General features: G+C 49.8%; 1 protein-coding gene across 4 annotated transcripts in view; it reads left to right on the top strand.

Annotated features, from left to right (window-relative positions):
- The window catches only part of AGO2 (argonaute RISC catalytic component 2), a 99,335-nt gene that overhangs the window by 25,620 nt on the left and 56,935 nt on the right, over positions 1–16,780 (top strand). For all 4 annotated transcript variants that reach the window (XM_053558629.1, XM_053558630.1, XM_053558631.1 and 1 more), the window contains exon 2: positions 13,404–13,596. In XM_053558629.1, the coding sequence (XP_053414604.1) occupies positions 13,404–13,596 (193 nt within the window). The remainder of the gene's footprint in view (positions 1–13,403; positions 13,597–16,780) is intronic.

Raw genomic sequence — 16,780 nt, 5'->3', positions numbered from 1 at the left:
AAAAACTGCACAAAAATAAATAAATAAATAAATAAAATAACCAGGCTCAGTGCCCCTAGCACCGTGGTTACAGCACCAGCCACAGGCACCAAGGCTGGCAGGTTCGAACCCAGCCCGGGCCTGCCAAACAAGAATGACAACTGCAACAACCACCAAAAAAAAAAAAAAAAAAGTCAGGTGTCGTGGCGGGCACCTGTAGTCCCAGCTACTTGGGAGGGTGAAGCAAGAGAAATTGCTTAAGCCCAAGAGTTTGAGCTTGCTGTGAGCTGTGATGCTATGACACTCTACTAAGGGTGACATAGTGAGACTCTGTCTCAAAAATTAAGAATAATAATAATAATAGTAAATGAAATTATTAACTGGTTGTGGTGGCATGTGCCTTAGCTACTCGGGAGGCTGAGGCAAGAGGATTGCTTAAGCTGCCCAGAGTTTGAGTCTGAAGTGAGCTATGACAACGTCGCTGCATTCTAGCCCAGGAGACAGTAGTGAGACGGAAAAAACAAGTTTCAAGAAAAAAAAATTTTTTTAAGAAAAAAAAATATATATATATATATTCCTTTTTTTTTGTTTTTGTTTTGTTTTGTTTTGTTTTTGAGATAGTCTTTGGCGCCCTGGCTAGAGTGCCCTGGCATTATGGTAATTCACAGCAACCTCAAACTCTTGGGCTCAAGTGATCCTCCTACTTCAGTCTCCTGAGTAGCTGAGACTAAAGGCACACACCACCATGCTGTTTTTTCTATTTTTAGTAGAGATGGGGTTGGGGGCGGCGCCTGTGGCTCAAGGAGTAGGGCGCCGGTCCCATATACCGGAGGTGGCGAGTTCAAACCCAGCCCTGCCCAAAAACCACACACACACAAAAAAAGAGCCAGTAGAGATGGGGTTTTGCTCCTGCTCAGGCTGGTCTTAAGCAATCCACCTGCCTTGCCCTCCCAGAGTGCTGGGATTACAGGCATGAGCCACCACACCCAGCCAGGGAAATACATTTCTATGAATGCTTGTGTTTCATTTAAAAATACTATCTATTTATAGTTTACACCCATTTGGAATATATTTTGAAATAAGATGTGAGAGGGAGCTCACCTTATTTTTTCTCCCTCAAGTATTCAGAAATGTGTTCCCACACTGTTTTCCTGTCCTGCCAGTTGATTAGAACGCCACTGTGGTCCAGCCTGCGTGGTCCTATTGGCCTACTCACACACCCCATGGGTAGGGAGACTTTGATGGCTTTTCTTCCTGCCCTCTTCTGAAGGTGAGCACTTGGAGAATGGGGACCCAGCAGGTGCTGGGACAGTGAGTGAGGGGACCTGTGCTGGGCTTGGCATGTCAGATCTCAGGACAGGCTCTTGGGTCTATCGGAGGGAATTTGGTGAGGCTAGACGGCTGTTAAGCTGCCATAGCTTCTGCGTCTCTTCTTGCTTTAAGCATATCCTCGATCTCAAAAGGATTTGGGGCAGCTTGGTGTGGTAGCAACACAACGAGCTCTGATAGCTACAGGGCCTGTGTTTGGGTCCAGCTTTGCCTATGAGCCAACTTGTGGGCATCTTGGTTTCCGTCGTGAGGGTCATATTTGCTGAACCCATTTTAAGGATTAAAGGAAATGCGATGGGCAAGGATATTTGCACCATGCCTGGTGCAGTAATCCATTACGTAAGCTATTATGGGAGCTTAAAATGTGAACACATATATATCAAAGAGAAATTAAACATTTTACGAAGGTATTGAGAAATGTTCTAGGAATCTCAGATGGATCATTTACTATATAAAAGAGCGCAAAGGAGTTCTGAATTTTCCTGGCTATTTAACACAGAGGGGGAAGTGTGAAGGTAGTATCAGACTCTTTGTGGGGGGTTAAAAGCATGGGCCAGGGATGGTGGCTAACGCCTGTAATCCCAGCACTCTGGAAGGCCGAGGCTGGCCGATCGCCTGAGCTCACAGGTTCAAGACCAGCCTGAGCCAGAGCAAGACCCTGTCTCTGAAAATAGCCAGGTGTTGTGGTAGATGCCTGTAATCCCAGCTACTTGGGAGGCTGAGGCAAGAGAATCGCTTGAGCCCAAGAGTTAGAGGTTGCTGTGAGCTGTGATACCTTGTCAGTCTACCAAAGGTGACAAGGGGAGACTCTATCACAAAAGAAAAAAAAGAGGCTCTGCACCTGTGGCTCAAGCGGCTAAGGTGCCAGCCACATATACCTGAGCTGGCAGGTTCGAATCCAGCCCAGGCCCTCCAAACAATGATGGCTGTAACCAAAAAATAGCCGGGTGTTGTGGCAGGCACCTGTGGTCCCGGCTACTTGGGAGGTGGAGGCAGGAGAATTGCTTGAGCCCAGGAGTTTGAGGTTACTGTGAGCTGTGATGTTACGGTACTCTACCCAGGGTGACAGCTTGAGGCTCTGTCTCAAAAAAACAAACATTTTGTCTTGATAAATAATAGGTGTACTTTTCGGGGGTGCATGTGATAGATGCAAGGTCAGATTCTTGTTATGTTTTAGGTGAAACAAGAAGGAATGAGATTTTTTTACTGAAAAGACTGTTTACTGAGCTACGAGGGATGAAGTCTTGAGACTGCCTCGTTCGGTGGACACTGTTGGCAGAGGATGTCCTTGAAATCGAGACGCTGGCCCTGTGCTCTGCTGGCCAGGGGCTGGGGCAGATCTCCCCAGCCTGTGGGGCACTGGCTTCTCTGCGGTGCAGCGAGCACCTGCGTCCCAAGGGCTGGGTGTGCAGAAGGATGAGAAGGCTTCTGTCTGAAATCTCACTCTTACAGTGTGGCAGGTGCCTGATAAATGCTGGCTTCTTTAGTTGAAAGATGCAGACTGTTTGCAAAAGGTGGGGTAAGAGTGTTCCTGGGGGTGCCTCATGATTTTACCCTAAAAACACTTGGCTTGAGTTATAAATCAGGAAGGTGCGTGTTTGTTTTATCTTGAGTCAGGGTCTCACTTTCTTGCCTGGGCACCGTCACAGCCTCAAACTCCTGGTTCAAGGGATCCTCTCACCTTGGTCTCCCAAAGTGCTGGGACTATAGACTCGAGCCACCAAGCCAGGTCAACAGGTGGTTTAACTAAGGGTCACATGACATTCTATCTCATATTTGTCTGCTCGTTTATTCATTTGGTGAAAAGTTGCACAAACCTGGTTGTAGTCCCTGCTGTTGTAATGCTGACACTCTAGCAGGAGAGGCAGGGACTCCTCAGAACCACAAAAGAAACAGACAGAACCCAAAAGGGCTGGAGTGAACTGGGGAATGTGCATGTGAGGCGTCTTTCAGGTCTTTACCAAGCTTCTGTCACATGTTGGCATCACATGGCTGCAGTTTTTGAGAAGTGCTCTGAAACAGTGGTTCTCAACCTTCCTAGTGCCGCAACCCTTTAATACAGCTCCTCATTTGTGGTAACCCCCAACCATAAAATTATTTTCGGTGATGAAAGGGTCATGGCATTAGGAAGGTTGAGAACCACTGCTCTAAAAGAACACGGGTTACCCAAACCCACAGAAGCAGGGTGGTGGGGACTGTGCTGTCCGTCAGCCCCCATGGTTTGGATAGGGAATTTACAGTAATTCTTTAATACCTTTTTGCATTTATTTTAGTATTTCTAATGTTGAAGAAAGACAGATGGTGGATCAGAGGGGAGGTTTTTGACTTATGAGGGAAAATTTATTTAAAGTTTACAAGAAAACAAAGTTTTCTTTTTATAGGTCCCAGGGGTGGTTTTGGAGACCATTTCTCAAAAAGATGATGGTTGGAATTTCAAGTCAAATCACAGAAGTCCATTAAAAAACCATTTGTAGATGACATTCTTTAAATTTGTAATGAAAATAACACTGTTGTTAGTCATCTGTGGGAGGCAGTTAGATGCTTGTTTTGTAATTAATCCTGACCTCTGTGTGTGTCGTGTTCTCCTGTGCATGGCGCACATGTGTGTTACTCACTGCAATAAGGTTAGAATACTTTTAGAATATTACTCATTAAACCCAGAGAGATGAATGAGTAGTTTTGGTTTCTAGTACTCCCAGGCCTGACTTGGGAGGCTGGCGGCGTGTGTGGCTTCGGCACAGGACGCTGGGCCCACCCGCCTGCCCAGCTTCTCTCAGGCGTCCTGGCGGCTGCCCTTGCCCGGCACCTGCCTAGCCTGCTGCTTTCTGGAGTGACTGCTCCCCTTTCAAGTCCCTGCCCCACCACCCGGGCCCCTTCTTTGATCATTGCCAAGAACCAGGCTGAGACAGCTTGGGAATGCCCAGAGAATTTTTAATTTTTGCCCAGGAGAACAGAAATGAAACTTCCAGGAACTGAGACCCATGTGTGAAGATGACACATTTCCAGAGAGCAGCTCCGGCTCAGCAGTGGCGCCTCCCCTGCTGGGCCCTCCTTTCTCTTTTGTTCTGAGTGGGAGGTGCCACCCAGCCTTGCTAAGGGCTGTGGGGCCAGAAGTAAAAGTTCCTTCTCAGAGCAGATGCAGGGCTGGGGCAAGGTGAGAAAGGGAAGGGTCACCTCCTTCCCTGGGACCCACAAGGCCTGAGATTGCAGAAGGTTCTGTCCTCAGGGAACAAAAGGACGGAGCTCAGCCTGATGGTAGGGGTCGGTGATGTGCTCCGTGAGCCCAGTGTCCTTGGTTAAAACCATGTGGTGTCATCAGATGCCCGTGGTTGATAAGATCACCAGTGACGTCATTTCTGCTGAACATGGCTCACTCTGTGGCCTGTGCTCTGGCCGGTGTTGGGTGCAAAGCGGCAGTGAGGTGTGCCTGCTGATTCCTCTCCCATGTACTGAGGGGTCCTCCAGGCCTGGGACGGGGGAACCCAAAGGACAAGGGTCCCTTTCCCCCACTGTCCCGTCGCATTGTACTTTCTTTGTGTTCCTGAAATCCCAGGGCGTTTCAGAGCTCACTTTCAGCTGAGTTCACCAAGGTCTGGATGTCAGGCTGCGCTGGTGGAAGGCGTCTGGGTGTGGACCTGGGTCCCAGCTGGGCTTCCCTGGGTCATGATGCTAGCACGAGTGCCAGAGCGAGTGACCCCTGTCTCAGCATTTGTCCAGACTCAAATCTCCTTCCCCATGTACACAGCCGAGGTTTGGCTTGGTTTTCTGTGTCCCCAGTTGGCTGGGGGGATGGTAGCATAACATGGACAGAAGCAGCCCTTCCTGTCTGCATGCTTACTGTTGCTCTGAGAAGGCCTCATTCGCCAGGGAGGCTGCGCTGATGGTGTTTAATCCAGTGTAGTCACTGAGGGACCATAAGCAAGGATGGCCTATGTAGACAACAAGTGAATCGTCAACTAGATGTCCTGGCTTTAGCAGGAGCATAGTTTGAACATCTGCTTTCTGGTCTGTGTTCTGGTGAGCTATGGCTCTGCCCTCCTCTGTAGCTCAGAGTGACCCACCCCAGTCCACGTGGTCATGCTGCTGGGTCGCTGCCTGTCCAGGGCACCCTGACAAGTTGCTCCGTCTGGAAGTCTCTGGGTATGGAGGAGACTGTCTATGCCTGCCTTGCTCCACGGCCCTGAGCTATTTTTTTTTTTATGTTGGGGATTCATTGAGGGTACAGTAAGCCAGGTTACACTGATTGCAATTGTTAGGTAAAGTCCCTCTTGCAGTCAGGCCCTGAGCTATTTTTATCACTTTCCTTTAGCCTTCGTAATTTCTGGCTGAAGCTCCATAGAATGAAGCACAGGGCGTATGTGCTTCAAGTAATGATGTTCACTTTCTTTGCATGTCATTTGGGTGGCAGGGGTTTCGGTGTTTACACAGCCTGAGACACAGGTGCCAGGGGTGGTGCTGGCTTCCTAGGAGAAAGCACCTGCTCATGGCAGAGCTGTGACATTATCCTGATGGTGGCATGCACCTGACATGGACCTGGGTCTTGTGGTTTCCTAGCCAATGGCCAATGCTGCTTGATTTATGAGCCGGGCTGTTGGTCTACTTAACAGGCTGTGTGGCTTAGAGCTTTCCTAAGGAACATGTAAGTCACTAGGAGTGCATAGTCAGGAGGTTCTTTTTGTTTTTTAAAGGTCACATAACTCATAGTAAGCTGTCACAGACAGAACACCCATCTGTGGGTGGAGGCAGAGGCAGGAACCCCACTGCTGGGAAGTCTCGGCGTCCATGTCCCCGGATCTTTCTCCATCTCCCAGACCCAGCCCCACACTAGTCTCCTTGGCATTATGTCTCCAGCACCTGCCACAGGCCCAGCTCACAGTCGATGACTCAGCAGGTTGGACGGAGCGCAGAGTTACTGTCTCTGAGCCCTGGGTTTCCAAGGCAACTCCCAGAGAGGGCTCTAAATCCTTAATTTCATGTCCTCTCTGCTCAAGGATGTTTTCCTCGGTCCGGGGGTGTAGCCTGATGACACTTACACGTGTGCTCGTTACATGGTCGGTGCTTAATAAAAGCCTGGGTTTGTGGGGTGTTCGGGGCCGGACTGTGGTAGGTTGTCTTCTAGGTTTGTGGTCTGTGCCCAATGGAACATGTTGAACAGTTTTTCCAAAAATCAGTTTCATATGCACAAGTAGAAAACAGCAGCGTCAAAATCTCTAGATGGTCACGCTTGCGTGGCCCAGAACAGCTCACCTTCCGTGCCAGGCACTGGCAGAGCTGCTTCCCCGGAGCCCCCGAGCTGCTCTACTCCTGCTGTACCCGTGTGGCCCTCGTACACATGTGCCCTGGCATCTCGGCACTGCTGTCAGCCCCAGCGGGATGCAGCAGCGTTAATTCCCAACTGCCAGCCCCGCCCATGCCCGGGCAGCTGAGTGAGAGCCCAGTTGTCATGGCAGCCAGTAAATCGTGAGCTCAGTGCACGTCAGCCGCCATGGAGACAGGAGAGCCCCTGCCAGGCCAGCTGGGCGCAGTCCTGTCGTCAGAGCCTCTCCGGTCTTGGCTACCGCCACAGGAGAGGATGGCCCAGAGGGCAGACCTGGCCCATCTGCAGCGCAACAGAAGCCACTGGAGACTGGTGGTGTTTTGGGGAGCTGAGACACCATCTCACCGTCCTCTCTGTTTAAATGTGAGGCTACTCTGTCCCCTGTGAGCAGGAGATTCATATACATTCATATACTTAAACCCCCCACGCCAGCCCGGTAGACCTTGGGCGAGGTCTTTTCCAGAGGAGTAGTTTTCAAGGCACAAAACAAAATATGTAGGCTAGCAGAGAAAACCAGTCACATTGAAGTAGCTACCAAAATGTCACGTCAAGTGTGCAACAAAGTAATGAGTGACCCTCGTTACCTTTAGGTGCAGAGTCCAGCCACCAGCCAGTTGGAAGCACACTCTGGTGTAGGCAGCGACTGCCCAGTGACAGGGCGTGCCTGTGTGTCTTGTCGGGGTCTCAGGTTCTGCTGACCTTGCCAGGAATGCTAAGTTAAATTACTTATCAGTGAAATGCATTGGAAGAATGTTCCCGATACAAGTTCACAGACCCCAAGTTCTCTGTGTAGACCCCAGGTTGAGACCTCCTGCTGTTGGCTCTGGACCTCTCCCCACCAAAGCCAATTCTCTAGGGTTTTTTTTTTTTTTTAATTAATAAATTTTATTTTTTAGTACTTTTCTGGTTTTCATGTGGCCAGCTGGGCTTCTCCTGCCAGTGCACTCTAGTAAGCCTGTCCTGGGACGCTCTGTGTCTGACATGAGCCCCAGGGAGCCAGACCACCTCCAGGGATAGGCCCAGGCCTCGGAGGGGCTACAGGCAGGGCTGGCCTGGAGGGTCTGCAGTTTCACCTGACAAACTGTGTGTGTATAGCGTTTGTTCTCAGGGAAGGGCCAGAGGGTACACCTGTTTCTCAAAGAAGCAAAAGACATCAAAAAACAGCAGGGGGATCACAGAATCCTGGGGTGAAGCGGTACCTTGGGAGGTGGTGGAGCTGGGGTGAGAGGCGAGGCTGGGGGAGCCAAGAAGTGGGCAGCAGTGCCTCACACCTGGACTCGGCCTCATGCACAACCTCACGCACACAGGGTCTTGTGCCCTTTTAGGTGGCAGGAAGTGCCAGTGAGCACGCGGAGGTGGAGGCTGCAGATGAGGGTCAGACCCAGACATGAGAGATGGGCAGGCAGGGCTGGGCAGGGCTGCCTGGAGCATCGTGTTGGCACTGCTTGGTGGAGGGTGGGGCTGGCAGGAGATGGCACCAGGCGCCATCGTGCAGGTCCTGGCTCCTCTCCGGGTGCAGATGCCTGTGCTCTGGAGAGATGCTTCAGCACAGCGTTATACCATTGAAAGTGAGAACTGGGAAACCACTGGAATGGCCTAAGTAGGCAATGACTCAGTGACTAATGTGATCGCTAGAGATGCTTCTTTGGAGAATATTTTATGTGCATAATCTAATGACAAATGCAAGAAGCAGGATACAGAACAGCCTAATCTCAAGTTGGCACATGTGCACAGAATTATGTATGTGTGTATAGAAAGAGACCCGTGCTTTACAGGGATTATCTCTGAGTAATGGCATTATGGGTGACTTTTATTTTTATATTTCATCTTCTGTAGTAAGCTTTGATAGTCAAGTAAAAAAGTATAGTGTGTGAACACAGTCACCTTGTCGTGTCTCCCAGCAGGTAGATGGACAAGTTTCCTTTGTTCAGGGGAGTGTCACCCACAGGTGTTGACTAGAAGGTGCTCTGTGATCTCTGGTTAAGTGGGAAAAGCCAGATTTGCAGACTGGTGCCCAGGATGATCCCTCCTCAGCCTCCTCATGCAGGTCTGTTCATGAGGAGAGAGCGTACATCAGAAATCTTCTGGAAGGCAGCACGCTGCCTTCCCTCAGAGGACTTTGTAGCCAGGTGGAAGCTGCCCTCCTGCCTCCCAATCTTCTTTCTGGCCAGCTGTGAGGCCAGATGCTATGCCCCGCCCAGTGCCAATGATGTGACTCTGTGACCAGGCCTGTCTGCAAGGGAACCTGGGGGTTCCATGGGTGGCCCACACCACACTTGCATGCACTATATAGGCTGCTCCCTGGGGTCTCCCTTGAGACCCTGAGGCTCCCCAGGGTCTCTGGCCTCCCCCATTCACCATCATGAAGGCTGTTGGGTATAAGCAGAAGTTCTTAGACAGGGTTCCTAGTGGGGCCGCTGTAGGCCCTTTTTCTTTTCTTTCTCTCTTTTTTTTTTTTTTGTAGAGACAGAGTCTCACTTTACCGCCCTCAACAGAGTGCCATGATGTCACAGGATTCACAGCAACCTCCAGCTCTTGGGCTTCCGCGATTCTCCTGCCTCAGCCTCCCGAGCAGCTGGGACTGTAGGCGCCCGCCACAATGCCGGGCTATTTTTTTTTTTTTTATTACTTTTTTGTGTGTGTGTGTGTGGTTTTTGGCCGGGGCTGGGTTTGAACCCGCCACCTCCGGCATATGGAACCGGCACCCTACTCCTTGAGCCACAGGCAACGCCCAGCTATTTTTTTGTTGCAGTTCGGCCTGGGCTGGGTTCGGCGCCCTACTCACTGAGCCACAGGCGCCACCCCCTGTAGGCCCTTTTTCATATTGCGACTGTCTCAATTTCTGTAGCCCCTCGCTCCACCCAGGCATTCAGCCCCTTGAGAACCTGGGTAGCCCCTATCTTGCTCTCCTGTGTCCCAGGTTTCCCTGTCCCTTACTTGGAGAGCTGGGAGTGAGACCACCCCATGGCCAGGGGCTGCAGGGAGGTGGCCCTTGGGGGCAGGGTTCCCATAGCCTTCTCTGCTGGCGGCTCTACAGAAGGCTTCCTTACATTCTCTGCTGCACACGCCAAAACGCTTTTGGTCCCATGACCCAGTTGCTCATACAGGAAGTCTGTTACTCATTTACTACACATTTCCCTTTTACTGTCTGCGATGTGGCTCTAAAAATGGAATGTTGAAACAAACGGGTGTTGTGATGAGCAAGCCGGTGAGTGCTGGGTCCTGTGTGGTGCCTGGCACTGTCTGGGCTCCAGCCTTGGCAGTCCCTGCCCTTGGAACTTGCTCTGGTAAGAGCCCCGGAAAGTGGTGAGCAGCACTGCCAACTGTGAGCCCCAGAGGAGCCGTTGGCCCTGCCAGAAGTAGTGGGGGCCCTCCTGCAAACACACCTTGTTTTATTGCACTTTTTACAAATGGGAGGTTTGCAGCAACCCTGCCCTGGGCAAGTCCCCTGGCACCATGCTCTGCCAGCAGGTGTCCACTCCACGTTTCTGTCTTGTGTGTAGCAACGTGGTGTCTCAGGTATGTGCACCATGAAGACAGTCCAGGTGCACTGGGGTGGACTGTGGCATGACTGGTGCACGTACTGGGAAACCCACACATGCGTGTGGCTTGCTTTATTGCAGTGGTCCGGGACTGCACCTACAGCCCTGAGGTGTGCCTACGTTCTGATCAAGGAACTCCTGGATGAAAAAGATTTGCCTTTCTCCCAGCACTCTGGGAGGCTGAGGTGGGTGGTTGAGACCAGCCTGAGCAAGAGCGAGACCTCATCTTAAAAAAAAAAAGGAAATGGCCAGGCATTGTGGTGGGCACCTGTAGTCCCAGCTACTTGGGAGGCTGAGGCAAAAGAATCACTTGAGCTCAAGAGTTTGAGGATGCTGTGAGCTGTGACGCCACCATACTGGACAGGGGACGACAAAGTGAGACTCTGTCTGGGGGGTGGGAGGGAAGAAAAAAAAGATTGGCCCTTCTAATGCTTAAGGGTGTTGACCCCTGCTGCAGAGACAACATTAACACAAACGACCAGAAATGTGTTTAAGACAAAGCTGTTTGATTAGTTGCCAGAGAAGTGTGGCTGTGTAGCCGGGGCAGGACGACAAGCTGGTGTCAGAGAACCATGATTTCTCCTGCAGGATGGAGACAGTGGGGGCACATGACTCAAACCAGCATGGTCTGGCAGCCTGACCGTAGCGGGGAGGTAGAAGTGGGCGCTCAGGCACTGTGTGGATTTGGGGCTGGGTTGCTGCTGCGCAGACAGTGAGAGCCACAACAGATTGTGTGGCCACCAGCCCAATCTCCCTGGCTACATTCTCCCAGGTGCTTTCACTCTGTGGCTGATACTTAGGCTTTCCTTTTGTTGGACAGAGAGTGGCACCACCTTCTGGCCACTAGTGCGCTTGGTTTCCATCTGGGTATGTCACTTACCTTTGGGACCATGAGTTCGCCCTGCAGGGAGGGCGGCCGCCCCCTTGGCTGGCACACCCACTCGAATTCTGTCCTGCATCCTTTGCTGGGCTTGCCCCTTCTGGTGTTCTGGTGACCCTGTTAGGGCAGCTTCCCCTCCCTGCAAATGATCAGAATGGTCCCAGGTGTCTCCCAGGGCAGCCCGAGGCTCTGCACGGTTCCTCTTCTTCAGGGGTAGAGTTTCCTTGCCCATGTTGGGGGAAGGTGGGCCCCACGGCCTGCTCCCTCTACCTGGAAAACTCTTACAGCTTTAACTTGTGGTTCTGTGTGCCTCGTGACTTCCTGTGGAGTGTCTGTATTTGTATTAATAGCTAAAAAGCAAGAAGAGGCTTGTGAAGCAACACAATTTGTGAACTGCCTTTTCCTTTCCCCCAGGGCTTTTCATACGGGCTAGTGGCACACGCAGGGTCACAAGTCTCCTGTGTCTCGCTGTGCATGTCGTGAAAGGAATAGGGTTTGGAGGGGGCTCCTTAGGAGAAATGGGCCAGTCTGTGTTTAGTCAGATTTAAGTAACATAAGGCCACCAGACCACCAGCCACACGTGGGCTGGGGATCCTCTGGCGGAGACGAGTGAAGGGCCTTGTGGCTCAGCTCAGGGTTCCCCCTTTGTTCTGGGTCATGAGGCTCAGTACTAACGTGTGTGAGCACTTCATAACTTGGTGATCACTGAACAAAAGGCAGTTAGTTATTCTCTTCCATGTGGAGATGTTCCTGGTCCTGAAACTGAAGTTGACCGTGGGGCCCTGTGACTGTGGTTTCCTGGGACACAAATGTAACTGAGGTTTAACTTTGTTTCTGCCTTCAAAGTTTCCTCTTGCTGGGTTGATGGACAGCACCAGGGAGCAGGGACATGTGCTAGTGCTCTCTCTGCCCCCTGAGTGCCTCATACAGGGAAGCTCAGTCAGTCCCCCAGGGTATAGATGGGTTTGCTGAGCTGATGTGGACGGTGAAGTCCGCTGCGAGCCCTGTCAGGGTCTGTGGGAGGGAGAATCCCAGGGAACTGCAGAGCTTATAAACCATCGTCAGACAACCCACTCTCAGAAACTGTCCTGGGAAGTAACACGTGAGCTGCTCGAGAACAGTTTGTTTTATATCCTTGGCCCCGGCAGGTATGGGGCTCATGGCGCATGCTGTGGAAGGGACAGGGTGTTGGGAACGTCGGTGAGTAACACCATCTGTGAAGGCGCAGTGGCTCAGCTGCAGAGAGGCCTGAGTATTTCCAGACAGTCTAACTCGGAGAGATTAATAGCCTTTAAAGCACATTAATTTTCTCGTAGAAAACAAGCAATTCAAAGAATTGTTGCATTTTTCTAGGTAAGAAACACAGAACAGCTGATATTCTTTTTTTTTTTTTTTTTTTCTGAGACAGAGTCTCACTGTGTTGCCCTGGGTAGAGTGCTGTGGCGTCACAGCTCACAGCAACCTCAAATTCTTGGGCTTAAGTGGTTTTCTTGCCTCAGCCTCCTAGTACCTGGGACTACAGATGCCCACCACAACACCTGGCTGTGTTTTGGTTGTAGTTGTCATTGTTTAGGGGGCCCGGGCTGGGTTCTAACCTGCCAGCTCCGGTGTATGGCTGGCGCCCTACCCACTGAGCTACAGGTGCCCAGCTTCATATTATTTTTAGTAGAGACACAGACCGGCTCACACTCTTCTCACTAGAGACACAGTCAGACCGGCTCACACTCTTCTCACTAGAGAAACAGCATAGCTCACACTCTTTTTAGTAGGGTGTTCCTATTTCTACTGAATGTCAGTAGGAATTTCAGTTCATGTAATTAAAGAAAATGGGGTTGGATCTATTTTTTTTTAATCAAAGACACTTGAGTGAAAATTAACACATTCTGTTATTGAAACAGTACTTTGTTTTTTTTTCCTTTTAAACCTGCAGTTGAATTTTACTACTATGGAATTGCTGAAAACTTGAGTAGAGACAAAGTTTTTGTCTTTATTTCCTGAGTAAATTAATGATTTAACAGCAACAGAGGAAGGTCATTGCCTTGACAGTGTTGGCCCTGTTAACTACTCATGGGTCTTGTCCCTTTGGCTGTGTGTCCCTTGCTCGTAGTTCACGCTGCCCGTCTTTCTCAGTCCTCGTGTGAGCACATGGGGTGAAGGTGCTCACCAACGAGACAGCGTGTTCTAGGGAGTTATGGGCTTCTGGAGGAGATGCTGGCTCTGTGGAAGGGCGGCATTGGTCTAGGCCTGAGGGGAAGGACCGCGGCGGTGTGTGCTGGCTGGGGGTCCCAGGGTGGTGGGCAGGGCTGAGGAGCAAGTCCACCACCCCCACTAACTGGCGTCCTCTGCTGTTTTCCAGTGCTTGCGCCTCCTGCGCCGCCGCCCCCCATCCAAGGATATGCCTTCAAGCCTCCACCCAGACCTGACTTTGGGACCTCCGGGAGAACAATCAAATTGCAGGCCAATTTCTTCGAAATGGACATCCCCAAAATTGACATCTATCATTATGAATTGGATATCAAGCCCGAGAAATGTCCAAGGAGAGTCAACAGGTATTACGTGCTGCCCTTTATTGATCTGTGCGGGTGCTGTGCCCACAAACAAGATATTTTAAACCGACTCTGGAATTCTCAGCGAACCATCTGGCATTTTTCTGGAAAGTTTTGGATGCCTTTGTATTTCAAAAAATGCTTTTGTATTAAGACAGTTGCGGTACAGAGAAGCACCACATCCTGCGAGTGTGCCCATCATCCTGGGAAGTTGCCTCCTTGTATCTTTCAGTCAGTCCCTAGCCCAGTGCCACGCCGTGCTGCCTGGCATCAGCGTAGATTGGTTTCTACGGAAACCAAAGCATAGTAGCCCGTGAGATCATATCCCCTTGATCCTGACTTCCTTTACTCAGCACAGTCTGTTGAGATTCACCGTGTCATCGTGTATATTTATTTGTATTGCTAAGGGATAATCTATTAATATTTCATAATTTTTCATCTTCTTGTTAGATAGTTGGGTGGTCAAGGCCTTGGCCGTCATGAGGAAAGCTGCTGTGGACATTCCTGTTCAAGTCTTTTTTGTGGAGATACGTTCTCATCAACACCTGGGGGAGAATTGCTAAGCCAGAGGGTGGGTGCAGCTTTCACTCCATGGGAGCTCGGCCTATGATGGGCCACGGTGGCCGTGCCATCCGCTCCTGTCCGCAGCGTGTGAGGCCCTCTGGCTTCTGCAACACATAGTGTGGTTACCTTTTCTGAATTTTGGTTAGCAATGGGTGTGTGATGGCTTTTCATTGTGGTTTCAGTTTTCATTTCCCTAATAACTTGATAAGCTAAGCAGCTTTTCATGTGTTTGTGTGTATACACTATTTTCCTGTATTAAATATTTCTAGTAAAGTGTCTGTTGAAGTCTTTTGCCCATTCTTTATTATTTGTCTTTTTGTTACTGATTTATGGGAATTTTTCTTTTTCTTTTCTTTTTTTGAAACAGAGCCTCACGCTGTCACCCTGGGTAGAGTGCTGTGGCATCACATCTCACAGTAACCTCCAACTCCTGGGCTCAAGCAATTCTCCTGCTTCCGCCTCCCAAGTAGCTGGGACCACAGGCGCCCTCCACAACACCTGGCTATTTTTTGGTTGCAGCCGTCATTGTTGTTTGGCGGGCCTGGGCTGGATTCGAACCCGCCAGCTCAGGTGTATGTGGCTGGCGCCTTAGCTGCTTGAGCCACAAGCGCCAAGCCCTGATTTGTAGGAATTTTTAGTGCATTCTCGAATCAAATCGTATTAGGGTTCTGCAGAGAGAACAGTAGGCTATATGTACATACCGTGTGGCCCGTTTGGGTTCACACTCTGCGTGTACAGTGATGGCGAGATGGTCATGGAGCTGGAAGACCCTGCTGCTTAGTGCTATTGCAGCCCAGTATGCGGCTGTTCCCATTCCACTGGGTTTCTGTACGTTGGTGCTGCCACCGGGGCGTGATAGCATGGGTGGGGGCGGGCTGCCCCTCTGGGCTTTTGTACACCCGCTGTCATGGGACAGATGCAGGGTATTTATTAGAGGAGGGCTCACATCGCTGTGGGGGCTGAGCACCCCCTCCCAAGCTGGAGGCCCGGGCTGAGGCCAAGTCCAGCGGCCTCTTGGTGTGACTGAAGGCCTGAGAGCCCAGGGGCTGCTGGTCAGTCCTGGAGTCCACAGGTCAGGCAGCTTGAAGTTCTGATGTCCCAGCTCGAGGAAGGAGAGAGGAATTTGCCTTTCCACTGCCCTTTTTGTTCCCTCTGTCCCCGTCACTTGAGGGTGGCTCCCACCCTCCGTGCTTCAACGGCACACCCAGAGTGGGGCCTTACTGGTTTCTTGACCTCCAGTCAAAGTTATGGCCACGATTAACCACCAGCCAAGTTTATACTGGGAATTTTTTCTCCCAGTGTCAAGGTTGGCTTTTCACTTTGTTAATGGTGTCCTTTGCAGAGTAGAACTTGTTACTTTTGTTCAAGTCCCAAGTTATACATTTTTTTAAATGGCTGTTACATTGTGTATCCTCTGTAGGAAATTTTTGTCTACCCACAGATCTTCGAGACACTTTCCTGTGTGTTCTTCTAAAATAATTAGACATTGGGTTTGTGGTTAGGTCTGTGGTCAGTCTGGAAGTAGCTTTTGTGTATGGTGTGAGGTTCAGTTCTGTTGTGAAGACATTCATTCCTTTCCCCATTGATTTGCCTTTTGAACTTTTGCAAACAACATCAGTCAGTTGTGTAGGTTGGGTATCCCTTTTCCAAAATGGGACCCAAATGCTTGAAATGTTTCAGACTTAAGATGTTTTTAGGTTTTAGAATATGTGCATTATACTTGTTGGACACTCTCAATCTGGAAATCCAAAGTCTGAAATGCTCCTGTGAGTATTTCCTTTTAGTATAGGATTCCATATTCTGGAGCATTCTGGATTTTCAAATTAGGGATGCTCAAACTTTATGTGTGTGGATCTATTTCTGGATTCTCTTTTGTTGCATTTTTAGGGCAGTAACTGATTGTCTTATTAACTGTAGTCTTATTGTAAGGCTTAAAATCAGAATAATTCCTAGATCCTTTGTTTTTCCGAATAAGTAAAATAATAAACAACTTGTTAATTTCTACCAGAAAGCCTTTATAATTTTTTTTTTTTATTGCGAGTGCTTTGAATCCAACGTATGTTATGTTCTTTGAGACTGAGGCAGGAGGATCACCTGAACCAAGGAGTTTGAGGTTACAGTGAGCTAGGCTGACCCCCCCCCCCCCCCCCCCGGCACTCTAACGTGGACAACAGAGTGAAACTGTCTCAATTAAAAGATATGTATGTCTGTGTGTGTGTGTATTCCCTCACCCTTTTTCTCAGTTTGAATTAATTTCTATTTGTTCTCAAGATCACATTGCCATTTTTTCTGTACTATTTATTCTTTCTCCTATTGTAACTATCCAGTGAATTTTTTCCATTTAACTATTTATTTGATTATTTTATAGAGTTAAGGTCTTGTTCTGTTGCCCAGGCTGGAGTGCGTGGCATGATCATAGCTCACTATAACCACCAACTCCTGGGCTGAAGTAATCCTCCTGCCTTGGCCTCCCATGTAGCTCGGACTGCAAGCACATGCCACCGTGGCCAGCTAATTTTTTTACTTTTGGTAAATAGCAGATCTTGCTATATTGCCCCTGTTAGTCTTGAACACCTGGGCTCAAGCAGTCCTCCCACCCATGTCTCCCAAAATGCTGAGACTG

Source organism: Nycticebus coucang, chromosome 13 (genome assembly GCF_027406575.1).
Source record: "Nycticebus coucang isolate mNycCou1 chromosome 13, mNycCou1.pri, whole genome shotgun sequence".
Taxonomy (NCBI): Eukaryota; Metazoa; Chordata; class Mammalia; order Primates; family Lorisidae; genus Nycticebus; species Nycticebus coucang.
This window is presented reverse-complemented; position numbering and strand designations above follow the sequence as displayed.